Source organism: Anastrepha obliqua, chromosome 5, assembly GCF_027943255.1.
Source record: "Anastrepha obliqua isolate idAnaObli1 chromosome 5, idAnaObli1_1.0, whole genome shotgun sequence".
Lineage (NCBI taxonomy): Eukaryota > Metazoa > Arthropoda > Insecta > Diptera > Tephritidae > Anastrepha > Anastrepha obliqua.
The window spans coordinates 103,126,781-103,150,348 of NC_072896.1; the positions used below are offsets into that span (position 1 = coordinate 103,126,781).

The 23,568-nt window shown below is 36.3% G+C and overlaps 1 protein-coding gene across 2 annotated transcripts in view; it reads right to left on the reverse strand.

Annotated features, from left to right (window-relative positions):
• Nucleotides 1-23,568, reverse strand: part of LOC129248432 (uncharacterized) — a 66,422-nt gene that overhangs the window by 15,357 nt on the left and 27,497 nt on the right. For both annotated transcript variants that reach the window (XM_054887973.1, XM_054887974.1), the window contains exons 4-5: nt 16,710-17,151; nt 15,991-16,088 (exon numbers count right to left, since the gene is read on the reverse strand). In XM_054887973.1, coding sequence (XP_054743948.1) covers nt 15,991-16,088; nt 16,710-17,151 — 540 coding nt within the window. The remainder of the gene's footprint in view (nt 1-15,990; nt 16,089-16,709; nt 17,152-23,568) is intronic.

Sequence of the window (23,568 nt, forward strand, 5' to 3'; positions counted from 1 at the left end):
TTGGCTAGAGGTGGCACCTAAAGAGGTGTTGGCTATCGTACGATATTTTTTCACATGCGGTATTTTACATTGGTTTGGTATTTCGGGGTAATTTAAAGTGTATCCTGTTTTAATATCTGGTACATAGTTGGTGCCAGTTTTAAGCGGGTTTCATGAGGCAACAAGTGCTCTTCATCTGCGATATATAGTAGTTATTCTCTACTTACAGCATTCATGAGGCGAAAGTAAGCAAAGTTATTACAATATATGTGAGAATAACGAAGTAGTTGTTGGGTTCAGCGATCAACACACAGCCCTCGCTGTAGAAATATGATTTGGGAAACTTTAGAAGCTACTTGTTGGCTGTTATATGTGCAGTGAAGCTTCGCCCATTGCATTTCTAGCTGTGTAGTAAGACTGGCAAGCCGGTGAGCTTTTAAGCTATCTGAAATGTTTCTTATTCTTTACTACAAGTAGAGTTGCTCCTTCTACATGCTGTCCGGTGGCAGAATAATTTATTAAATTTAAACCGCTCAGAGTATGAGCATTATTTAGTTTCGATGTGAAGGGGTGAACAAGAAGTGTTTGCAATCGAAGCATATTTCAAGGACAATGAGTCGTGTGCAACTTGCGTAGATTTTGTTCACTTCACAATATGCGACGTATACGCGATGCCTCAAGTGAATATTTGATTTGTTACTCACGGACGGGGCCTACTATTAAATCAAAATGATAGTTTGGTGTGCATTATCAACCATTGTTCAGTACTCGCACATGATTTCAGCAAGACGACAGGAGACCATGACGATACTGCGTGTTTGCTTCCTTAACAAACTGTATGGATTGCAAATTTCCCAGATCTTGCTAGATATTTGACGCTATTTCTTTAAAGTGCAGGACATTCACATAGGAGATATTGTACCTACTCAATTTCTTCACAGCTCTTGCAGAATTCATTGAGAGGTACACCCATTCTTACACACCCATCCGTTCTTTCATTTCCCTCCACTCCAGAGTGGCCGGAGACCCAACAAAGAGTAGTGTTGTGTTGTTGAATAAGCAAGAACAATCTATTGCATTCTTTAACACAACTTGAATTGATGCGCGTTGAGGCCAGTGCGTTGATGGCTGCTTGAATATCAACTGGCATCAAATGTTAAGGTTTGCCGGAGATAAGTCTATTAGTCTTATCGTTTTTAGTTTTCTGCCAATAACTTAGATCTTAGCTTGGAAGACGCTACACTGGTTTGGGGGCCTAAAGGAGCAACTTAAGGATAATGGTTCCGAGTCATTTTTGAGTCATCAGTACAAATATGGTGACCGCTACCATCTTATTTGACTCTGGTCTGCCAATGCTTTCTGCCGGGTATTCCTATTTTATAGTCTTTGTTCAGCTTTATCTTGGGAACCAGATATTCTGTTTTCGATGCGTCGCAAGAATCAAGAAGTTAGGTCTTTTTCATTTTTCAATTTCTCGACTATTAATAGCTGTTCCAGCCTTCTTAAAGTTCTGAAATCGCAGAATTCAAGAAATATCAATTTATTTTATTTGCTTTCCGCGAAAATGTGCTCGTACTCGGAACACCCTTTATACACAAAATCATGTATGCCCTTTTACATCCACCCGAAGCGTGATTTATGCGGAGTCATTTGTAATATCCAATAAAATAGGCGCACACCGAGTCACCATCAACATCATAGGAAGCTACGTAGCTATACAGTGAGCCAGTCAGTCAATGGAAGTAGTTGAAGAGAAGACAAAGCATTAAAAAGAAATTTTATTAACAAGGCAGAGAATTGCTGACTTTTTCATCAACTCAAAGGCTCCCGTAATGGCAAACACATGCATACATACACACATACATACACATATACATATTGCTTTATAAATCGAGTATTTTATTAAATTTACTCACATTTGCCTTTCAGACGCTCCTTTCTTGTACTGTGTAAGGATCTGAGACAAATGATATCGGAGTAAATGTGTATGTATGTAAGTGGGTGTGTGAGCACACTTTTTCTTTGTCATTGTAGGCGCACATTGGCATGACAAATTAAATTAATTTGTTATACTACAAAGTGGCTAAAAAGAGCATGCATGTACTTATAAGTAGGCGTATGTGTATGTGTGTCCATTTGTTTGTATAAATTTATGCATAGATTACATTTGTTTAGTACACACAACCGTACACACGCATAGGTATGAATACATCCTTTGTTTTGGTGCTGTTGAGAAGCCTTCCATGACAGAAATGCACTCTGTGGTTTATCATTGCCTGCCGAGGGGCAGTCGTTATTAGAAACAACTTTTTCTACCATTTCATGTCTCATGTCTGGTCCGCACGGGTGAGTAATTGAATGACAGTCATACGCCAGCGCACATGGCTATGGCGCCGATACATAAAACAAACACCAAAACAAAAACAACATCAGCCCAGTAATGTGATACCTTACTGTATACATATTTTGTGGACTATTGCGCTTTGTGGTCCTTATGTGTAATGGATAAAATTATGTTGAGTGTTTCGCAATATATTATATGTGTCTATGCGTGTATGTGTGGGCGTGTGTTTGCATGTGCAAATGCATGCGTGACCCAATTTATGTAGGCATTTCATTCATCAGCTGCTACAACTGGCCGTAGATATTCATTTGTTCTAGTTACGTAGACAAAGAGCTGATTGGTTGGTCATTGTAGTCCTTTAAGGCCTCACGAGGATTGTATCCAAAGTGTTAAGCTCTGACTTCGTGTGAGTAGAGTTATTGTCTAATTAATTGCTTTTACTTATGTGCATTACCATTTGCAGGCTTAAGCTTGAAATTGATTTTAAAATACATTGTGATCTACAATGAGTAATTAGAATTGAGAACAAAGTAATAATCTTTAGTTAACCCTGGGTTAATCCTCTTTAACAATTTTAGGAGTTATTAGGGAATAATATGTTTATCTATGTCTATGTACATATGTATATGTACATGTGTACGATTATGTCTTGTCGCATCTGGTATGACTTTGGCTAAATACCATATAATTCAAAAACTCAACATGCGTGGAGTTGAGATGGCGGCGTACATGGGCGATGTAATCCCTATTATTGTGATAACAAAAAAGAATGTTCGAAAAAAATGGGGCTTAGTAAATAAAAAATGGCACAAAATTAATCATCAATTTTATTTTTGAGTAACTTTTTTACTAAATAAAAAACGGACAAAAAATTATTTTGAGTGATGGAAATCTTTATTAGCACCTTTACGTGTTCCACTGCTTGTGTTTTTGTATAGTACAGCTGTCTAATTCTAGTGTCAAATATGATTCATGACGCCATTTGCAAAAATTATAAATCTATGTTTTTTGTGGCAGCATATAATTTCGCTTGAGCTTGAGCCGTTGCTTACTAAGTTTTTTTTAAGGAAGTGGGAGGATTGACCTTAAGGTACATATTTCAAACTTTTTTTGCCTTTTTTCATTTTATAATTAAATATATAATTTTTGTATTATTAATCATATGAAATTAGATTATCTGAGGAGCATAACGGCGGCCACCGTAGCCAAATGGGTTGATGCGTGCAGTCACGGAATTCACAGAGAAAACGTAGGTTCGTATCTCGGTGAAACACCAAAATTAAGAAAAACATTTTTCTAATAGCGGTCGCCCCTCGGCAGGCAATGGCACACCTCCGAGTGTAATTCTGCCATGAAAAAGCTCCTCATAAAAATATCTGCCGTTCGGAGTCGGCTTGAAACTGTAGGTCCCTCCATTTGTGCAACAACATCAAGACGCACATCACAAGTAGGAGGAGGAGCTCGGCCAAACACCCGAAAAGGGTGTACGCGCCAATTATATACTTGTATATATTTGTGTTAAAGTTTCAAGTCGATCGGAGCAAAATTGACAAAGTTATGAGTATTGTGAGCGTCTGTTGCTCCAGGCCATATGTCTATACAGGCTCGACTGTAAAGCGTTTTTGTGAAGCTTGTAATTTTTCGCACATTAATGTTTTTACTCAATTCCAATTTGTGAAGAAAGGGCCTTACAACTATGTGCCACGCACTAAAAGTAGTTTTTTTATGTGAACGAATGACAAATAGTTTCTATGAGACTTTTTTGAATGTTAGTAATTCACTGTGGAATTCACGGTCAAGAGGCGATAGCTTTAGAAAAATCTTTGTCTGTACTTACTAAACAGTACGCATTACCCCACAGTGAACATCAAACCCTAGAAGAACTATAGGCGTCCATCGCCAATACGTTAATTAATCAATAAGTGATTTATTTTGCCACCTTTCAATGCTTAAGCGCACGATGTTTGTTTCTTTTGCTGCTAAGTATCTGGAATTTTGAAAATATCTCCACTGAGCTAAAAGAGGGCGTCATCGCATTCTTGCGGAAAGAGGAGAATCTAGCCGAATGCCGAAACTGAAGAGGCATCACGTTGCTCAGCATGGTGAACAAGATCATAGCCCATATAATCAGTACACGATTATCTGTTACACTGATGGATAGTTTGAAGAGCGAATAAGCTGGATTTTGACGACTATGATCATAAAAAAATAAGTAAATAAAACAGTCCGTGTAATGGCGTACGCCGCTTAACATCTGCTTCATCGACTTTAAAAAAGCGTTTGATAATATTAACCACAAAGCTATCTGGAAAGCACTCGTTTGCAAAGGTGTACCTGATAAAGTCAGCAATCTGCTAAAAGAGCTGTACACAGACACCAGATGCCGAGTTCGGCATGAAAACATCTTCGGCAGCTGTATCCAAGTGCACACAGCAGTAAGGAAAGGTGTGTATGTGTTCTGTATCAGCTCTTATTTAACCTATGCGGCACGCTTCTGGCTGAGAGAAGAGGCATTTCCTGATGCTTGGGCGACAGTCTTGAAGATCTCGACTATGTGGATGTTATTCGTTTGCTCTCGCACACGCAAATGCAGCCCAAGATGGAGCCGTAAACGCATTTGTAGTTCAGACAGTTTTAAAAATTAACATCGCAAAACGAAGATGATTTACCTACAACAACACCACAGTAGCTCAACCTTTAAAAATATGCGCTACCTAAAACTACGAAGTAAAATCATTTTGTTATCTTGGAAATGTCATCAATAAAGACGGCGGCTCGGCAGCTGATATTCGCAATGTCAGTTGTTGCCAATGTCAAGTTAGTTGTCTTATACGGATGCGAAACACGTTTGTGAGAGATATAATTGACCTACAAGTTTTTATCGACCGTAGCCTTTGCAGGATCACGCGCATTCGGTCTAAGACTATCTGCAACAACAATATTTGGGCTATGGCTAAGCAAACGGCTGTTTACCATGAAATTCGGCATCGGAAGTGGATATGGATTGACCAAAAAGTTAGTTTTAAATTATTTATTGAGGTCATATGTTCCACCTATGGACGACGGGAAAATATAAATATGTACATTTTTTTAAATAAAATTTCCATAATATAAATAATGTGGAAGATAAAATTCATAAATTAAAATCGGAGAGTCTTTTCAGCTTCAATTGTTTATAAAGTCAGTGCTTTCAATAGTCATGGATAATGTTAATTTAAGATTTTAAACTACCCATGCCCCATATTAGCTGCCGATTTGTTTTGTCCCAATTTTGCAAAAATTAATTTGAAAAAGTTGAAAGTCAAGTTGCCGTTTCTAGTTAGCTGCCCATGGAGTAAATATAAAAATACCCTTGCGCATGTATTTATAAAACTTTTTGAGCGGAGAGTTAGCTAACTATTTATCTTATTTATCTTAGCTTATTCAACCTTCTTTATTTTCTACCTAAGTTTTATCCTTTTTTGCTTTCTCTACTACCCAAATTTATTAGGCGGCTTTGAAGTGAAACAATATTAAATACTTTTAGAATAAGTTATTAATAGAAAAGGGATTTATAATTTACAATTTTCATTTTTGCACTTAAATACATAGGCACGTAGATTCGTTTGTATGCGTATATACATAAGTGTATGAGTACATCTGGATCCATACGAGATGCCACACTCTAGCATCGCTTCTAATCATTAATTTTACTGACAATTGCCGCATGTAAGGCGCAGAAACATTCAGACAGCACTCACGCACATACAAGTCTAACACACATATAGGTTAAGTAAAAAAGCCGACCAACCATGCACACAGGAAGTCATTTACAATCGACAAAAAAGCCATGAAACAAATTTCATCAAAACTGACAAAGGCGAAAGGCAAGTGAGTAGAAAAAGACAACAGGGTCGTTTTTAGATAGAATTTTCATCAATATTATATGTGTGGACAACTAGCTGAAATTTATACGAATTCAAATTCAAGTAAATTCATCCATATTTTTTCATACATATCTCTGGTCAATATACCCTGGTAAATTAAAATTCAAAGACTTAAACACTAAAAAAATTTATAAACTGAAGTTGAGAACTGGAAATTCACTGTCGGAGCACAAAATTAAATTCAATAGCGTTTTTTAGAGTAATTGATTTAGCAACGAGGCTCATCTCTGACTTAATGGCGATGTGAATGAGCAAAATTTCCTTATTGTGGCGAGGTACGATCTTATTGTTTCCAAAAGAAGAATAAAATATAAAAAAAAACGATGTGTGTGTTTTTCATTAGCATAAAAAAAAATAAAAAAATAGAACTCAAGCTGGAAGTTCTTTATGTTCATGTATTTCCCTAATTATGTATTTCTGATCTTTATTAATCCTTTTCCAATTATATCAGATCAGTCCATAAGTTCGTGGGTTTTTTAAAGGGGGTTTTAAAATGAATAAAAAAGAAGTTTAAAGTATCTATTAATCAATAATATATTTTCCTTCATTATTTACAATGTCTTCCCAACGTTTAGGCAAATTTTTACTTCCCTGCTCAAACAATTTTTTGTCCTTGGAGCTAAAATACTCTTCGATACCCCTTTTTATAGCTTCTTTTGAGGTGTAGTTCTTGTTACTCATATGGGCTTGAAGTCCACGGAAAAGGTGATAATCACAAGGTGCAATATTCGGAGAGTGTGGTGGATGCGGCATTAGCTCCCATCCGAGCTCGTTCAGCTTGCCTAATGTTTGTTTTGCGATATGAAGTCTTGCGTTGTCGTGGTGAAACAAAAATTTGCGTCTATTCACTAAAGACGGTCGATTTTTTTTAAGTGCCCCATTCAGGTTTGATAGCTGATGGGAATAATAATCAGCAGTTATCGTCTGGTTTGGTTCCAGAAGTTCATTTTAAACAATACCGGTCATATCCCACCAAATATGGTAAACTGGAGAATCTTCTTGGGGTGAAGGCCATCTCTAGGGGTCGGTTCTGGTGTTTCATCTTTATCTAACCATTGGCGTTTGCGAACAGGATTATTGTAAAGGACCCATTTTTCATCACCAGTAATGATACGGTTCAAAAAACTTTCATTTTCAAGCCGTTGCCGCAGCTGAGAACAGACATTCACTCTCTGCTGAAGGTTGGCGGCGAAAAGTCTATGCGGAACCCATTTTCCCATCTTTGAAACCTTTCCCAACTGAACCAGGTGCCTGTGAACTGTTCCATGCGATGAATTTAACCTCTGAGCTATCATATCGACTGTGCAATTTGGCGTCGGAGTTAAAGACTTCAGGACGACATGCGCGCGGGGCATCCTCCACGTCGCAGTTACCACTTCGGAATTTTGAAAACCACTTTTGCGCAGTCCTTACAGTCACGGTATCTTCTCCGTGAACAGTGTTTATTTCTGCAGCAGCAGTTGTTGCATTTTTACCACTTTTATAAAAAAAATAAAAAATATGCCTCTTATACGCGTTCGAAGATTCCATTTTATTTTTTAACATCACGTGCTTCTATCCGCGATTAAAATCACTTGTTGAATGCACAATATATCAAAGAAAATATAAATAGTTCCGTTATATTCCACGAATAATTTTTTGTATGCAAAAATCGTACAAAAGTGAAATTATGGGTAAAATACGCACGAACTTATGGACTGACCTGATACTTTTATTTATTTCAGAAAGTCAACTACAAAATAATGAAATAATAATTGATAAAGTTTTCTGCCGACTCCGAACGGCGGATGATGTTTGTTTACTATTTCATAGCAGAAATACTCTCGAAGGTTTGCCATTTTCTGTCGAGGAACGGCATACCCGGAGATTCGAAGCTGTGCACTGGTAGTCACGCACCAACCCATTCTGCTACGGTGTCTGCATTTATAAAATAACGTTTAACTTGTAAAAAGATAGAGTTAAATAGTACGGAAATTTCTTTCTTTGAAACTGGAGATCTCACTTAAAATCACGAAGAGCACATTCAATAGGAACATTGCGAGCATAATCTCTGTTGAACTATTTAGATAGAAAGGAAGGACGTTACGAGGAATTCTTGGAGTTGAAGGAAATTATAATTTTGAAACAGAAATGAGCAATTGATGTGAGCCCTAACAACAGAGCAAGAATCGATCTTCTACTTTTTAAAGGGATGCGTAAGATGGAATACGATCAGAAAACGGGTCCAAGCTGTGCTCATGGCTTTAGACAGCCCCCCAATCACATCAGAGGTAGTCGAGTCCTGTAAATCCTTGCTGAACTATATCGGTAGACATAATAGCCTGATGCTAACATGGGTCTCGGAACACGTGGGTTTCGTGGGCAACGGGACCTCTGACTCCTTAGCTAGGATGAGCTCTGAGGACAACTTCTTTGGCCCGGAGCCCGTTCTGTCACTCCCTTCTGCAGCCATCAAAGCCACGGTTAGAAAATAGGTTACTACAACCCACAAGTGAGCTTGGCAGGCTGGGAGAGGCTGCAGTTGAACTAAACTGCTGTTACATGTCATGTCCGACCGACTGTCGCAAACCTTCTGTCATTAAGAAGAAGGGCCTGCAGACAGCTGGTTGGACTGATGACGGGTCACTTTTTGTGGGTTGGGTGACGCACATGGAAAAGGTGGGCATTCCAGACAGTGTACGCTTGTGAAGAGCCTTCGTTCGAATCAGGCTTGAGGTCTTTGGCACTGATGTGTTAAGAAGCGACCACCTTAGGTGCTTGGCACTACAAGATCTACTTAGATTTCTTCGGAGATCAGATAGGTTTTAAGAAAATTAAAAGGGAATCCGAATGTAGGACAATGGACTTAATTAATGGCTGAGTGCTGTACGTGCTGGTTGTTCCGACAAAAAAAAAGGTTAAGAGCTACGAAGATTGTACTGTGGCATATTAAAATTGATTGTTTCCAAAAGAAATCAGCAGTCAATACTGCCATTGCTGATATTGTAAACAAACAGCGAAGGTGCTGATCTTCTTACTTCCAAAGACTTTATATGAATGAAAAGTACGCGAGATTGATAGGATGGAATGCAAATTATGCACGACTCTCGAAAACTCAGTATATTTTCCATTTTGTGAGAAAATGAATATAAAATAAAAATATGTAAATAGTAATCAAAAATGAGTATAAAACCAGCGTTATCGTAATTTCCACCTCTTCATCACAAAAAGATAGAAAAACTAAATGCGGCAGACACATTACTCTACAAAATTTCATTTCATTATCGCGGGCAAGCCAACTTATTGCTTTGATAACGCCGAGCGTCGGTTTGTATTCCTTTTATAACCGTTGGCAGGACAGTCGGCGTACATGTATGGAGAATGTTTATGATGCTACAATAACAACAACAACCCGTATCATAAGTTTTTTTTATTAATGGGCAACTCGATACATGTGTTTTATAACAATTTTCGTAAAATGTCTTTCATGTCAGAATGTCTAGACGAACGCCGTAAAAATTAGCAACCTAAATTTAACTTTAGATTTGCTCAGTTTACAGACTGAATGGCATAAAAACGTGCAATAGAAGCACTATCGACTGCCCGGTGCCGATATTGCACAATCTACAGACGCACTTATATTCATGCTTTGTGAAAATTCAACTGATGTCTTAGATTAGTTCTCGGCATTCTACTAGAAGTTCTTCTACTCTCTTTACGATGAAGAAACGCACGTTGCCCATTAATAAAAAGATAAAAAATGCATAAATACCACCTTGATTGAAAAGTTTTCGGAATATATTCAGAAAATTCAAAATACAACTGAAAGTGACATTATCACCTTCAAAGTATTCCCCATCATTTGCAACCCACTTATGCTAGCGTTTGCTTCATCTCTTGAAACATTTCTAGAACTCTATTTTCGGTAAAATCATTAAAGTCGTCTTCGATTTTTCCACTACTTCGTTTCAGCTGTTAAAACACGTTCCTCGTTGTGGGGAATGGGAGAATAGTCATTATCTATTTACTGTCATATGTACCAGAGGGCCTACATTCTATTAACGATAAATGGTAGTTTATATGTAAATATCAGTCAAGATGACATAAAGGTATAACCGAGGTTCAGCCCCTGTGATTTAGCATCCAATTTCACCTGTAGGAGCTTGATGCATTACAGTTATCTCTCCTAAGTTCTATATTTGAGATGAGCCAACAATAGTCAAAAGGCGAATGCTTGAAATTTTTTTATATGGGAGAAAAATTTAGAAAAATCAATGCGATTTTTGAGTCACTTTAAATTTGCACTTTGAGACACCAAAATTCAAGGGACTGTAATCCTGTATATCAATATTTTTTTTTTAATTCTCAGTAAAAAGTTTAATCTCAGATGAATTTTTATGTGAAATTTGAATGAAAGTTTTTTATATTAAGTTTTCTTTTTCGACTTTTTACACAATTTGGAACTTGAATTTATATGGTTTTTGTAGTGGAATGAACAACATTTTCATAAAAAATGATTAAAATTAAAGGAGAAATCCATAAATTGTCCAAACTGGTCAATAAGTCCCTGTTACTTAATGCAGTGTGTATTAGCAAGGTGAATGCATTCATGGAAATTCATTCTTAAAAAGAAACTTGAACTTGAATGACCCTGTATGTACCATAAACTTGCATAAAGCAATGCTCGCGTAATTTAATAGAAATGTAAATGTGCAGTGAAAAACCAGCACAGATGTATTAAGATATCTAGGCTGGCGCTATGTCATACACATTTCATAGCTTATTTTCATTCACACATACACATGCATAAGTACATATATCACAATACTGCTTTTTTGTGCATATAACAAATACATATGAAGAAACATCAAAAACACCAATTTCATCACTCTTATGCTTTTACACAAACACACACCCACACCCATACAAATGTTCATACGCATGTGTGCTCAGTTTACGTCATATCCTTACATTAGAATACAACTAATGACAAATGTGGCAGCGTGTGGAATTTAAAAAATTCATTGCTGTCATGTCAATGTAACCACACATCCCACCTTCAAACGAGTATGTGCGCAAGAGTCGGTGTGTTAATGTGACAGCCGGCAGCGACAAATGATGACAAAATCATTTCATTTGCTTTATAACTCTCTTTATAGAGCTGGAGCATATTCCTAGAACAGGAAACTGCGCGCATTCAAATGGATTATTACACACATAAGCATGTAAGTACATGTACAGATGTACATACGTATGCAGGCGTGCATGCATATACAGGGTGTTAGAAAATAATATAAAATATTTATAGAGGGAATAGTAGGGACGAAATGAAGTAAAAAAGTCGTAATAACAAAAATGAGTTAGATATTTTTTTGAAAAATTTAGTTTTTATTATTATTATTATTTAAAAAAGTAAAAAAATCACAAATTTTAATTTTAATTTCTATCACTAGCACCTGAAGGCCTAATCATCTGTTTATTTAAGTATTTTTTTGCTTCTTTTGAACCATTCCATTAACTCCTTAAATAGTTTACATTCCCGTTGAACACCCTGTACGTGCACACGCATACTCAAATGCATGTAGGGAATGCGCAAAATGAAGACAGAATTATTAACAATAATAGGTGTACCTAAGCATTGCATGTCTTGACTGTCTCCACTGTGGGCTGCGCTGTTCCGTTCATCTGCCGCTGGATATAAATTTGACTAAGTCGCTGACTAGCGCAATGATGTGGCTAATGCACAGTGACACATTTTTATTAATGATGAAATACTTTTTTCCAGTTTGCGTTTTTTGAAATGTTGAATATGACAGGAAGTAATGGCATTTCAAAAGTCGAAACCTTCAATTACCTAGGAGTAAACATAAATATTACAGCAGATCCACTTATCTGAATAAACGCCAGACTGTTAGCTGCAAATATAAGCTATTCGACACATCTCTAACTACTTAAAAACAAACTCTTGTCTTAGGACCCTTATAAGGCCAATAGCAACGTGTGGATCTGAAGCATGTGTTCTGACTACTAATATAGAGAACTCTTTCTCTTGCATTTTAAACAGAATTTTCGGTCCTGTACGATAGTTTCATATGTAGAATAAAACATAACAACGAGATCGATGAACTTTTAAATGGACAAACCATAGTACGTGTCGTGAAGCCGCAAAGTCTACGATGGCTGGACACGCACTTCGAATGGATGATAACAAAATTGCAAAGAAGACTTCTAACTCTAGAATTTCGGGCAGCGGGTAGCCACCAAAAAGTTGAATAGATGATGTGGTAGATGGCCTGAAACGCATAAACGGGCGAAGAAGCCGTGCAATGAATCGAAAAGTATAGAGCGCAATAGTAAAGCAATCATTGGCCTGGGCTGTGAATATTATGATGACGATGATGATGATGAATGGCGTAATATTTTTTGCAAATGGCGCTCAATATCAAAATAACTTTGACTTTTAAATTTGGTTGAAAGAAGGCCAAAATACAAAAACAAAAACAAAAAACAAAAAAAAATACTGGTACATAAAAACTTTATACACCGTGGCGCAAAATTCCGCATCCATTTCGTATTTGAATAACAAACAAAGAGATTTTAGGTAAGGGAAATTTTTATTTTGACCTTTACACGCTCCACTGCTTGTCTGGTTGTATGCTGCAGCTGTTAAGTTCACAAAATTGTAAACCTTCCGAAAGGGTGACTAATTTTGCACCACCTTGCACTTTTTAAGAAATAAAATTCGTCGAAAGATACCACATTTATAAAGAAAATAACGTTAGTTTTTGTAGCAAGATGACTTACAACTTTTTTTTCTGACCAAGAATTGAACAACATCATCTGAATTCGGATGATGTGGCTCTGCTTACTTTCCTGCCTTTCCAAGACACGAACTGCCAATTCGAGGCAGCTCTACTGAGTCCTTAGAAGGCGTAAAAGATAATTTCCGTTGAGAACTTAAGTCGATTTCGGAAAATTAAAAAAAAAATGCTCTGATTATTATGGATTTTATATCTTCGTTTGCGTTTCTCTAAACCACATTTTTTCGAACGGATAGTGACAAACAAAACTGTTTTCAACCGATTGATCTAAAATTTTGTGCAGAATTTCGTGACTCGTTTGATAAATAAAAAATTTTTTTTACTAATATAATTTTTTTAGCAAAAACAAAAAATAAAAATAAGTAGATTTCGGAAAATTAGAAAAAAAGATGTTCTGATTATTATGGATTTTATATCTTCGTTTGCGTTTTTCTCTAAACCACATTTTTTCGAACGGATAGTGACAAACAAAACTGTTTTCAACCGATTGATCTAAAATTTTGTGCAGAATTTCGTGACTCGTTTGATAAATAAAAAATTTTTTTTACTAATATAATTTTTTTTAGCAAAAACAAAAAAATAAAAATAAGTAGATTTCGGAAAATTAGAAAAAAAATGCTCTGATTATTATGGATTTTATATCTTTTTTTGTGTTTTTCTCTAAACCACATTTTTTCGAACGGATAATGACAAACAAAACTGTTTTCAACCGGTTGATCTAAAATTTTGTGCAGAATTTCGTGACTCGTTTGATAAATAAAAAATTTTTTTACTAATTTTTTTTAGCAAAAACAAAAAAATAAAAAATTTAGTTTGACTATTTTTTTCTGTAGAGAACTCAAAAGATCATACATTTTTTGAGATCCAAGTTAGCAAAAAGCGATATAAAAACCTTTCTTTGGGGCTTTCTTCGGGAATTCTTTTCTTTCGTCACTCTGTATATAATTTATCAAAATCTATAAAAAAATTTTAAATAACATTTTTTAGCAAAACAAAAAACAAGCGCTTATTTGCGTAAATTCTTTTTTTTTCTTTTCCCAAAGACGGCTACTACACCTACTAGAAGATTTATCAAAATTCTTTTTAATTTGGTTTCCTTTTTTTCTTTTTTTCTTTTTCCTTTTTACCTCTTTGAAAACATAACTTGAAAAAACTGCCTCACACGGAAGTAAAGTTTGAATTTTTTCCTTTTTTTACCCCCTTTTTCTTGTCTTTCCTCATACTGAGCCATGCCTCTCCGATACTTAAACATTTTTCTTGCCTTTGTAAGTGTTTTTCAGTTCGACTTCTAAAAATTTCCTCAAACAAAAAAAAGAAACAAAAAAAAAAATCAAAGAAATATGTAACCAATTCATTTTTATGCTGCCAGGATGGCACTAAGCACTGAACAAAAATTGTTTTGCACCTCACTTCATTGCCAATGCGACTTTATTGGAGACGACCCATGGGATGTCGAGTGTAGATGTCTTGTAATGGAGTTGCAGGTTCCTCGTTACTGTTGTAAGCACATAAAATATGCTTTACAACTTTGTGTGGAGTATTGCTGAAGTTCTTGGGTGGACATAAATCCAGTACACTTCGTCTGCACGCGTCTTCGTGGGATCTATCCGTCAGAATGACTTGTTGGTCATTTACTATAATACTATTGGAAAATCTATGCTTCCGTAGTATGTTGTTCTAGAACTATATTAGGTAAGAACTGCAAGAACTAAAGTAAATAAATTGCTGCAACGGAACAGGTGGACTGCTTAGTGAAATTATAAGTAACAAAATAATTTCAAGTACCAGAAGCCTTTTGTGGGCTGACTAAAGTGCAAACAAAGGAAATTAGAAAAATACGGAAGACGGGAAGGCACGGAATTTATACCATACTACTTGTAGATGCTGGACTCTTCATCAGAGACAGCCAAACCATTTATACTTTCTTGGAGAAGAACATCAAATGAGCTCATAAACCTACATTTCGAGAACCTACGAACCCTCCCTCGTTATTATACGCGATATTGTTGTCTTCGTTACATATCAGGAAACAGGTATAAGGAGAACAAGCAGTTTAGTCTGGCGTTTTTCAAGTTGGATGATGAAACTTCAGAGCACATTTTCTGCGAGTGTGCAGCTCTCGCAAGAAGAAGGCGGGCATACCTAGGTGGTGCGCCTCTATGTCCATTGCTGATATGGAACGAAACGCCTGAGAAAGTGGTCAAAGTCAATAGAAGCCTTTTTTACGGCATCGCGTGTAAGCTTAAGAGGCCGCCTTAGAGGTCGTAGTGCACTATGATTAGATAAAAATATTAATTTTAATATCGAGCTGACTGGATGATTGGCAAAAATGCAAACTCGTCAATCCTTTCGATATGTGGTGAACTCTATGCTTGTCGTGGATTTCTTAGTTTTTGCTGAAATACTTAGCTTGTTTGAAAAGCAAATTAGTATTCAAAGTCGGAAGTAATACAGGGTGCATATCTGATATTGCCTTTCCACGCCAGTGATATATTACAGTACTTAATATAACAACTAATACCCTCTGCATATTTCAAACATTTCGAAACACTGTCTAGGAATGCTGGTTTTCACAATCTTTCGCCCTTTTTTTACTATTTAGTATTTGAACCTTGCTCAGCTAATTCTAAGTATGTAGGTGACAGATGCTGCTGTCCTTTTCTGCGTACAAATTGCCATAACATTGCGACACCTAGTGAGTGACTTTGGTGTACATATGAATGTATGGGAGTGTGGTTGCTCATTGAAAACACCACTACACCCCTGATTCTCCATTGCCAATACGATTTCTAGCTGGCGCTTTACGATTTCCTATGCCGCAAGGATATTTCTAGGGAATCATAGTAAATTGCGTTAGCTTTTGTTCTTGTCATGCACACAAGCAACCTTACGTACTACTTAAGACTTGTAATGAGAAGAAAAAGCAAATGAAACTACTCACCATTAATCACATGCACCATGACGCTGGCGCTGCTCGCCGTTGTCGGCTGACAAGTGTAATTCCCCGTATCCGTTGTCTGTGCATTTGAGATGCGCAACCTGAAGAAGCAGCAGGAGTAGAAATGCAGAAGGTAGTAGAAATGGAAGCAGAAGAAAACAACGACAAATTGGAATATATATAAATAGGTATGTGAGTGAATAATTGGTATGACTGTGGGAATGAGTGTGAAGCAATAGTAAATACGAGTATAAGGCGATGCAACAGTAAGCGCGCCACAAATACATACAAGTGAATATGGGAAAAGTTGACATTGCGTGACAAAGTGAAGCCCCAGAGCACTGAAAGCAATGCATTGAAATGTAAAGGCTTAAACATTTATTTATGCCCGCTGCAGTAGCGCCAAGTAATCAAAGCCAAAGTGTCAAGCGTACACACATAAATACATAGTATATATGTGTATATATACATATATATAAATACAGCAATAAGGCATGTGGCTATATGACTATCTGCCGTTACTTGGCAACATTCATTTACATGCTGACACGGTCAACCGACCGTGGTGATGATGATAATGATGACAATGTGGATGATGATGATGGTGATGTTGGTGGTATTATGCTCACATGCACATGACTATCACCATCATCGTCCTGCATACAAGCGACCACATCCATGGCCTTTAGTCTGCGTCTTATAGCCTTCTGACTGCCGCTTACCTTGATTTCATTGTGTCACCCAACTGTGATTCCATTGCTATGCGCGCCGTGAAGTCCGGCGTTATTTCGTTTGTTAAGTCATCATGTTGAGTTGCTGCCGCCGCATTCGTCTCCCTGCCCGGACTGGCATTGCCTGCAGCAGCCAACGCATTGGCATTCGTTATAGTCGCTGTCACATCACCTTCCACCTCATTGTCTGCTAGTGCTGGCGCACCTGCGTCATTACCAACACCGCTGTCTGTGTTGCCGCTTGCAACGCTGTCGCTTTCGTCATTATCCACTTCGAAGGGCGTGATTATATGGTCACCGCGATACCAATAAATCGGTCCGATATCACGACTGCTCGGCTGTTGCACATGACAGTTGAGTATAATTGCGCTGCCGACTTTGAAATGCAGATCGGCTGGACCACTGATAACGGCGCGTGAATCGGCGGGTATCTCTGTGATGGACAAGAAGAGAGAAAGAAAAACAATACTCGTATAATAGTGAAAAATAACTGACAATATGATTTACTTATACAAACACCTGCATGTGTATGCGTGTGTGCGTGTATGTGCGTGTGTATGCATGACTGCAAGCGCTCAAATTTATGCAGATAAAGAGCATAAAATATTTGTTGTGGAGGAATGCAAAAATCAAGAAAGTATTAAATGAGTTAAAGAGAATTTATGAAAAGGAAAATTAACAAATATAAAAAATAAAAAACAAACGAAAATGAGCGTAAACAAAATGGCTTAAATACTTATAAAAAATATATACACCGTCAGTGTCCGAATAAAGTGTAAGCCACATATTGTTAAGTTTTAACTATTTATTTAATTACTTTGTGATTTCACTAATTTTTTATAAAATATAAATAGTTCATACTACATACAACAAGAAGCGTATAAAGCGAAGTTTCGTTTGTATAAGTTTGTCAGAATTCAGCGAATTTTCATCAAAATTTCAAACTTTTTACTTTGCTTTTACTTTTAGAAAAATTTCGGCAATGCAGTTTTATAAATCATTGAATTTTAGTATATAAGTGCAAGTATGAAGTGGCAAGCGGCCTGCGTAGTCTATCGTAAGTGCACTAGCCTGCCATCCCAGAGGTTGTGGGTTTGAATTCCACATAAAGAACTGTCCTCGCACTTTTACAAATTTACCTACTTTCGCAGTTTCTAAAAAAAAAAAACAAAAAATAAAATCTCATTCCTCAAACCCAAAAACTTATCCTTTCCATCCTTACTTCTGCACATTATTTGCATTGTGGCTGTTAAAGCAAGCAAAAACAAGCAGTTACATATCGCATCAGTGGTGCCAGCAAGAGGAAGCGGGGAACTGCGGTAATAGCGCATACACACCAAATTTAGCGAAGTTCTCAACCATCGGTGTGATCCTTCTGCCAGAAAAATGTGACGCACAGAAGGGGCTCCAAGCAGTAAGAAGGCGTTGTTCCTAGGCAAAGACAGGTGGGCATTTCCACCACATAGGACTAGTAGCGGGAGGCTAATCACCTACCCTGTCAGCAATCAAATAGGGTAGGTGCCAGGATCTGTCTTGCCTGCTTCCTTGGTCCACCGATAGTTGCCATTACCTTTGGACGAAGCTACAGTTGCAACCGCAGGTTTGTTGGTAGCGTTCTCCGAGTAATAATAGAAGCTAAGTCGATGATCTACCAATATATGAAGTAAATCAACTTTTGGACAGGTTCTTTTACAGAACTGGAAATTTTAGTCGTTAATAAATTCCGCATATGATATGTCGAATCTGCAAGTTGAGACTGACAGTTTTTATTCGTGGTGCGCTAGATCTTATCTTTGTTTAAATATTACTCCAAATTATTTGTTATTTATGAAAGCTCCTATAGTATTGCTAGCCATGTCCTGCAGGCTGCTGATCAAATAAAATACCTGGGTGTTACTTTTGATACGAAATTTACATTCATTAATCACATAAACCTTATCATTTCAAAATCGTATGCGATGCTAGGTTTTATTTACACATACACATTAAAATTGCTTCACACCTCTTTTATACCTTCTCACCTTGAGTATGCCACTATTTTTTGGTGGCCTTGGAATTGGTGACAATTCTCAATGACTAGAATAGAGAAAATTCAAAAGATTTATATGAAGTATGGTTTTTTTATTACTATTGCAATCTAGTTAACAAAACTAATAAGCAATTCATTTTACATATATTTAATTAAATTAAAACATCTCAAGTAAAGACAAAATTTTATGAAAAGAGATCATGCGGTTTCGTCCTTTTTAATCTTCTCGTGAGGTCATCAGTTACAAGTAGTTTGGCTGCTTCATCATTGACGTGCTGCTGAAGTCTCTCTTTATGTTTATTTGCGAATTTTTTATGATATCCGTAATGGTGTCTATATTAAGATTCTTATGTAGATTGCAATTACGAGTGTACCACGGCGCTCTAACGATGTCCCGTAGTACTTTATTTTGGAATCGTTGAATGATGTTTGTGTTGCTTTCACTGGTGCAGCCCCAGAGCTGTATGCCATATGACCACACTGGTTTCAGTATTTGGTTGTATAAAAGTATTTTGTTATAAATAGAGAGTTTAGAATTTCTCTTTAAAGGAAGTCAAGGGGATTTTATCGATTTTTTATCGAATAGGATGAGGTATATTTTCTAACTCATCTCCTTCGTTAGGATGAAAAATGTTTTGAAGATATTCGGCAAATCTCTCAGCTTTTTGTTCGTTAGATTTGGCCCAGCTGCCATCATAATTTTTTATTGGTGGGGAATGCATAATCGGCCTTTTCAAGGTTTTAGTTGCCTTCCAAAGTGAATAGTCCGTACGTTTATCGCTCGTTAAATTTTCTAGAGCATCTCTAATGGAGTCATTTATAAGTTGTTTTATTTCTTCTTTTAGTTGTGTAGAGAGTTTATTGAGTTTGGCTTTGTCTTGTGGTGCTCTGGTTTGTTGCCATTTTCTTCTCAATCTACGTTTATTTTTTATTAGCATTAAAATCTCCCTCGGATAACTACTTCCTTTAAGTCTTCTTTTTATTTCCGGTGTGCATGTTGGATAATTTTGATATATTTTTCGATTTCTTCGTCTAATTTCTTTCTCGATTTTATGGAAGCATTCAGATTTATATTTTCCTTTAGAATTAACTTAAAACTTTGCCAGTCGTTTTTATGATTCACGAATGTTGGTTTGTTTATTTTTGATATTAAGTATTCGCTTAAAGTGAATACAATTGATAAGTGATCAGAGTTTAAATCAGCGCTTTCTTCTACTTGTAGATAGTTGCAACTGATATTTTTTACTATGAAAAAGTCTATTAAGTCTGGAACTTTGTTTTGATTTGAGGGCCAGTAAGTTGGACTCCCTGATGAAAAAGTTTCACAATTATACTGGTTTATTGCACATAGTAACTCCTTTCCCTTCGTTGTTGTCAATCTGGATCCCCAATGAGTGTGCTTTGCGTTGAAGTCGCCACCTATAATAAAGCGACCTCCAACATGTTTGAAGAATACAATATAATCTTCTTTTTTAAGTGCATGTTTTGGTGGACTATATAGACTTGATAGCGTTATGCTGTGCTTCTTTGTATAAATTTTAATTAGTGTTGGCTGAATTTTTTCCGTTTGATGTTTTGGTTCTTCACTGTACTTTAACGTTTCTTTGATGATTATGGCACTACCTCCTCTTGCTGAATTTGATGGATGTATTGTGTGATACAAGTTGTAACCTTTAAATTTTATAAACGACTGTTTTGTGAAATGTGTTTCTGCTATTAAGCAGACATCTATGTTGTTTTCGTCTAAAACAATTTGTAACTCATGTTCATGTTTAGAAAGACCGTTTGCATTCCATAGCATTACTTTGAAGGTATTCAATATGTTACTTCTTCTTTTGGATACTCCTTCCGTTATTATATTCTTGTTGTTTTAATCGTTCATCAATATTTGTAATAGCTTCTTCCATATTTAATAGCTTTGACAAAATATTTTGTAAGTTTTGACTAGTATCAAAGTTTTCGGTTGGCTGCGGTGCATTATCAGTTAGACGGGATCAGCTGCTGTATACAGACAGCTGTCCCGATGTGAATTGAGCGCTTTTAATTCCGGAAAAGTTTATTTTTTTCCAAATTTATTTTTATTAATGTGTATTTACCTACGTTGTTTCCAACGAATTTGGCTTTGAGGTGGAAATGTAGGTGAATCCTTTTAATCACGTAAGTAAAATCGTATTTGTAATAGTTTTTTTTTTAATTATTTTCACTATATTTTACAGGAGTATTTTCTTTACACCTCTTTACACTCATATGAAGTATGATTTGAGGTCTTTATGATTTACTAAACCTCTTTCATCTTTAACGCTCGCTTAATTCTTTTAAATCTCAAACCTCTAGAAAGTAGAATATCTGTTCTCTCCTTAACTTTTGTATATCGCTTTATAAAGGGAGATTTTGGGCAGCACACCTTTTTGCAAAAAATAAATTTAATGTAATATAAGTAATGTATAAACCTCTGTTAATAACAGAGCTAATGTTATTAGCATAATAATAATACAATTGTGATGTTAAACAAATATTAAACAATACAAACGATGTTAAATGTTAAGATCTGTTAATGGAGAAACAATGTTGGGGAACCTAAACAGTTCTCGTAACAACAAATAAACAAATAGTAAAAAGGAATGTTGGATGAAAAAATACCATTGCAACTGAGCTGCATCAGAACTGCAACGGAGCTCAAGAAAAATGATAGGTGTTTTAACAGGTGTTTTAACTGGTCATTGTTTAATAGGCCGCCACGCTAGAAGGTTAGGACTCCCTTATGTATAGATTAGTCTTAAGTTGACGTTGAAGATGAAAGTCCTGTCTTCTGCAAACTACTCACTGTTTCATTTTAAAAATATAACTCGCGCTCCTGTACCTCAAACTTTAAACTCATTTATCTCCAAACGATTTTTTTCGGCCTGGTGTTGTCAACTAAAAAAAACTATTCAACCGAATCGTCTGAAATTTTAATATTTATAATATTCACTACATCAAAGGCTATCGCCGGTACAAGAATCATGTGATTATTTCAATTATTTCGTATTTTTATTTATTAAAAAACTGAAAAGAACCCGATTTTTAGAGTGTCAAATTCAAAACCGGGCCTGGTACGGTACATAGCTACAGTCATACTGATTCATATTTTTTTTTGGTTTTTGTGTTTCAGATAAATAGAAGAGCCAAAATGGATAACACCATCCATGACCAATTTTCAACTTAAGCGCCATTTTTAAAACTATTGATATTAAAAAAATATATTTTTTTCATTTTTGTATGTCAAAGCAGTTCAATTAAAAGCCTAAAAAATTTAAATATCGTTTTTCATTTTTTTATTGTAAGCAAAAATTACCGAAAATACCCTGAATTTTCGAGCTGTAGACCACCGGGGCCCCTTAATGAATTCAACCGGATCTAATCTTTTATCGAGCTTGATTTTTCTTTGTCTAACGTTGTTTTCATTAAACTTTTGAAAGTTTCTTTAAAATATTTTTTAATTTGTTGTTCATAGGCTCTACATTTAAATAAATAAATAAATATGCCTAAGTCCTTCACATATGCCTTAGTCTCACTGATATTGCCGTCAACTCTGTGCTGCACCTTTCCTACCCTCTTACGACTGCTGTTGAGACATTGAGATTTATACCAAGTGCTTTCTGGATTGTGTATATACCGAAAGTTCTAATTTCCCATGCTAAAAAGTAAGAAATTCACATACGTACGATTGCAAAAATCCCTCTGCTTCTCGTTTACTTACACACACAAGTGGATATACCTGCCCAGCTCGCTTGCTGCTGACCTTCAACAATAATTAACTTTACTGCAAGCATGCGTCCACAATTAATTGTTAATTAAACTATGGCAGCCCTGTGCGTTATGTGTATGTTAAAGCAAATTGCATTTATGTTACTTTGCTGCAGTGCGAATCGCGTCAAGCTGCCACCCAGTTGGCAGCACATCGGACCAAAGCGCAAGAAGTAAAAACAAAAGAAATGTTATACGAAAAAAAAAAAATATATATATATATAAAAGTGCCTGTTGCAGAGAGAGGGGCGAGTGCTGTTTCGCTGCGTTAAGACACAATCTCATTTGCATTGCAGCAAGTAGTTCCAAGCGCATCCTTTTCATTTTCTTTACTTTCATGCGGCTTTTATTAAGGCCTTTGTGCGCGATTTTTATCATGGTTTAAAAGCGTGTGTGCTACTATGCGAGGCACTGCTTTGAACTTGCGTATGTATGTGCGTGTATGTGCGAAATTGCCTTATAACAAGCGCCAAGTATTTTAAAGTTACCGTTGAGCTGCAGTGTTTTAATTAAGCTAACTGGTCCCGGGGCTACGGACTTCGAAGCAGAGCGTAGAATGAGAACATTTCTACTTTTGCATATATTTCTCTGCACATTTTTTTTAATTAATTATTTTTCTTCTTACTTCAGTGCCTAATTCAACTACGCGTTTATTACAAAAAAAATAAAATAAAATTTTCCCCGCAAAAAAGCCGCAAATTTGCGAATACGGAAGCTAATTGTGGCAAATAATATCGGGCACAGCTCAGCTGAGGCTTCAATGCAGTCGCTGCATGGCTAATTAGGCAGTGGATTGGCGGAGCTTGCCTGCTGTGGCAAAAATCTACGCAAACGGGCACTGCATTCACAACCAATGACGAGTATTTCCGCATCAGACACATAAATTGAATTGACTGGTTTTTGCTGAGGCAGCAAAAAAATAAAAATAAATAAATGAATAAATAAGAAATAAAAAAGTTAAAAAAGGTGAAATAAAAAAAGAAAATAAGTAAATAAAAAAGAAAATGAAAAAATTTATTTTTATTTATTTATAAA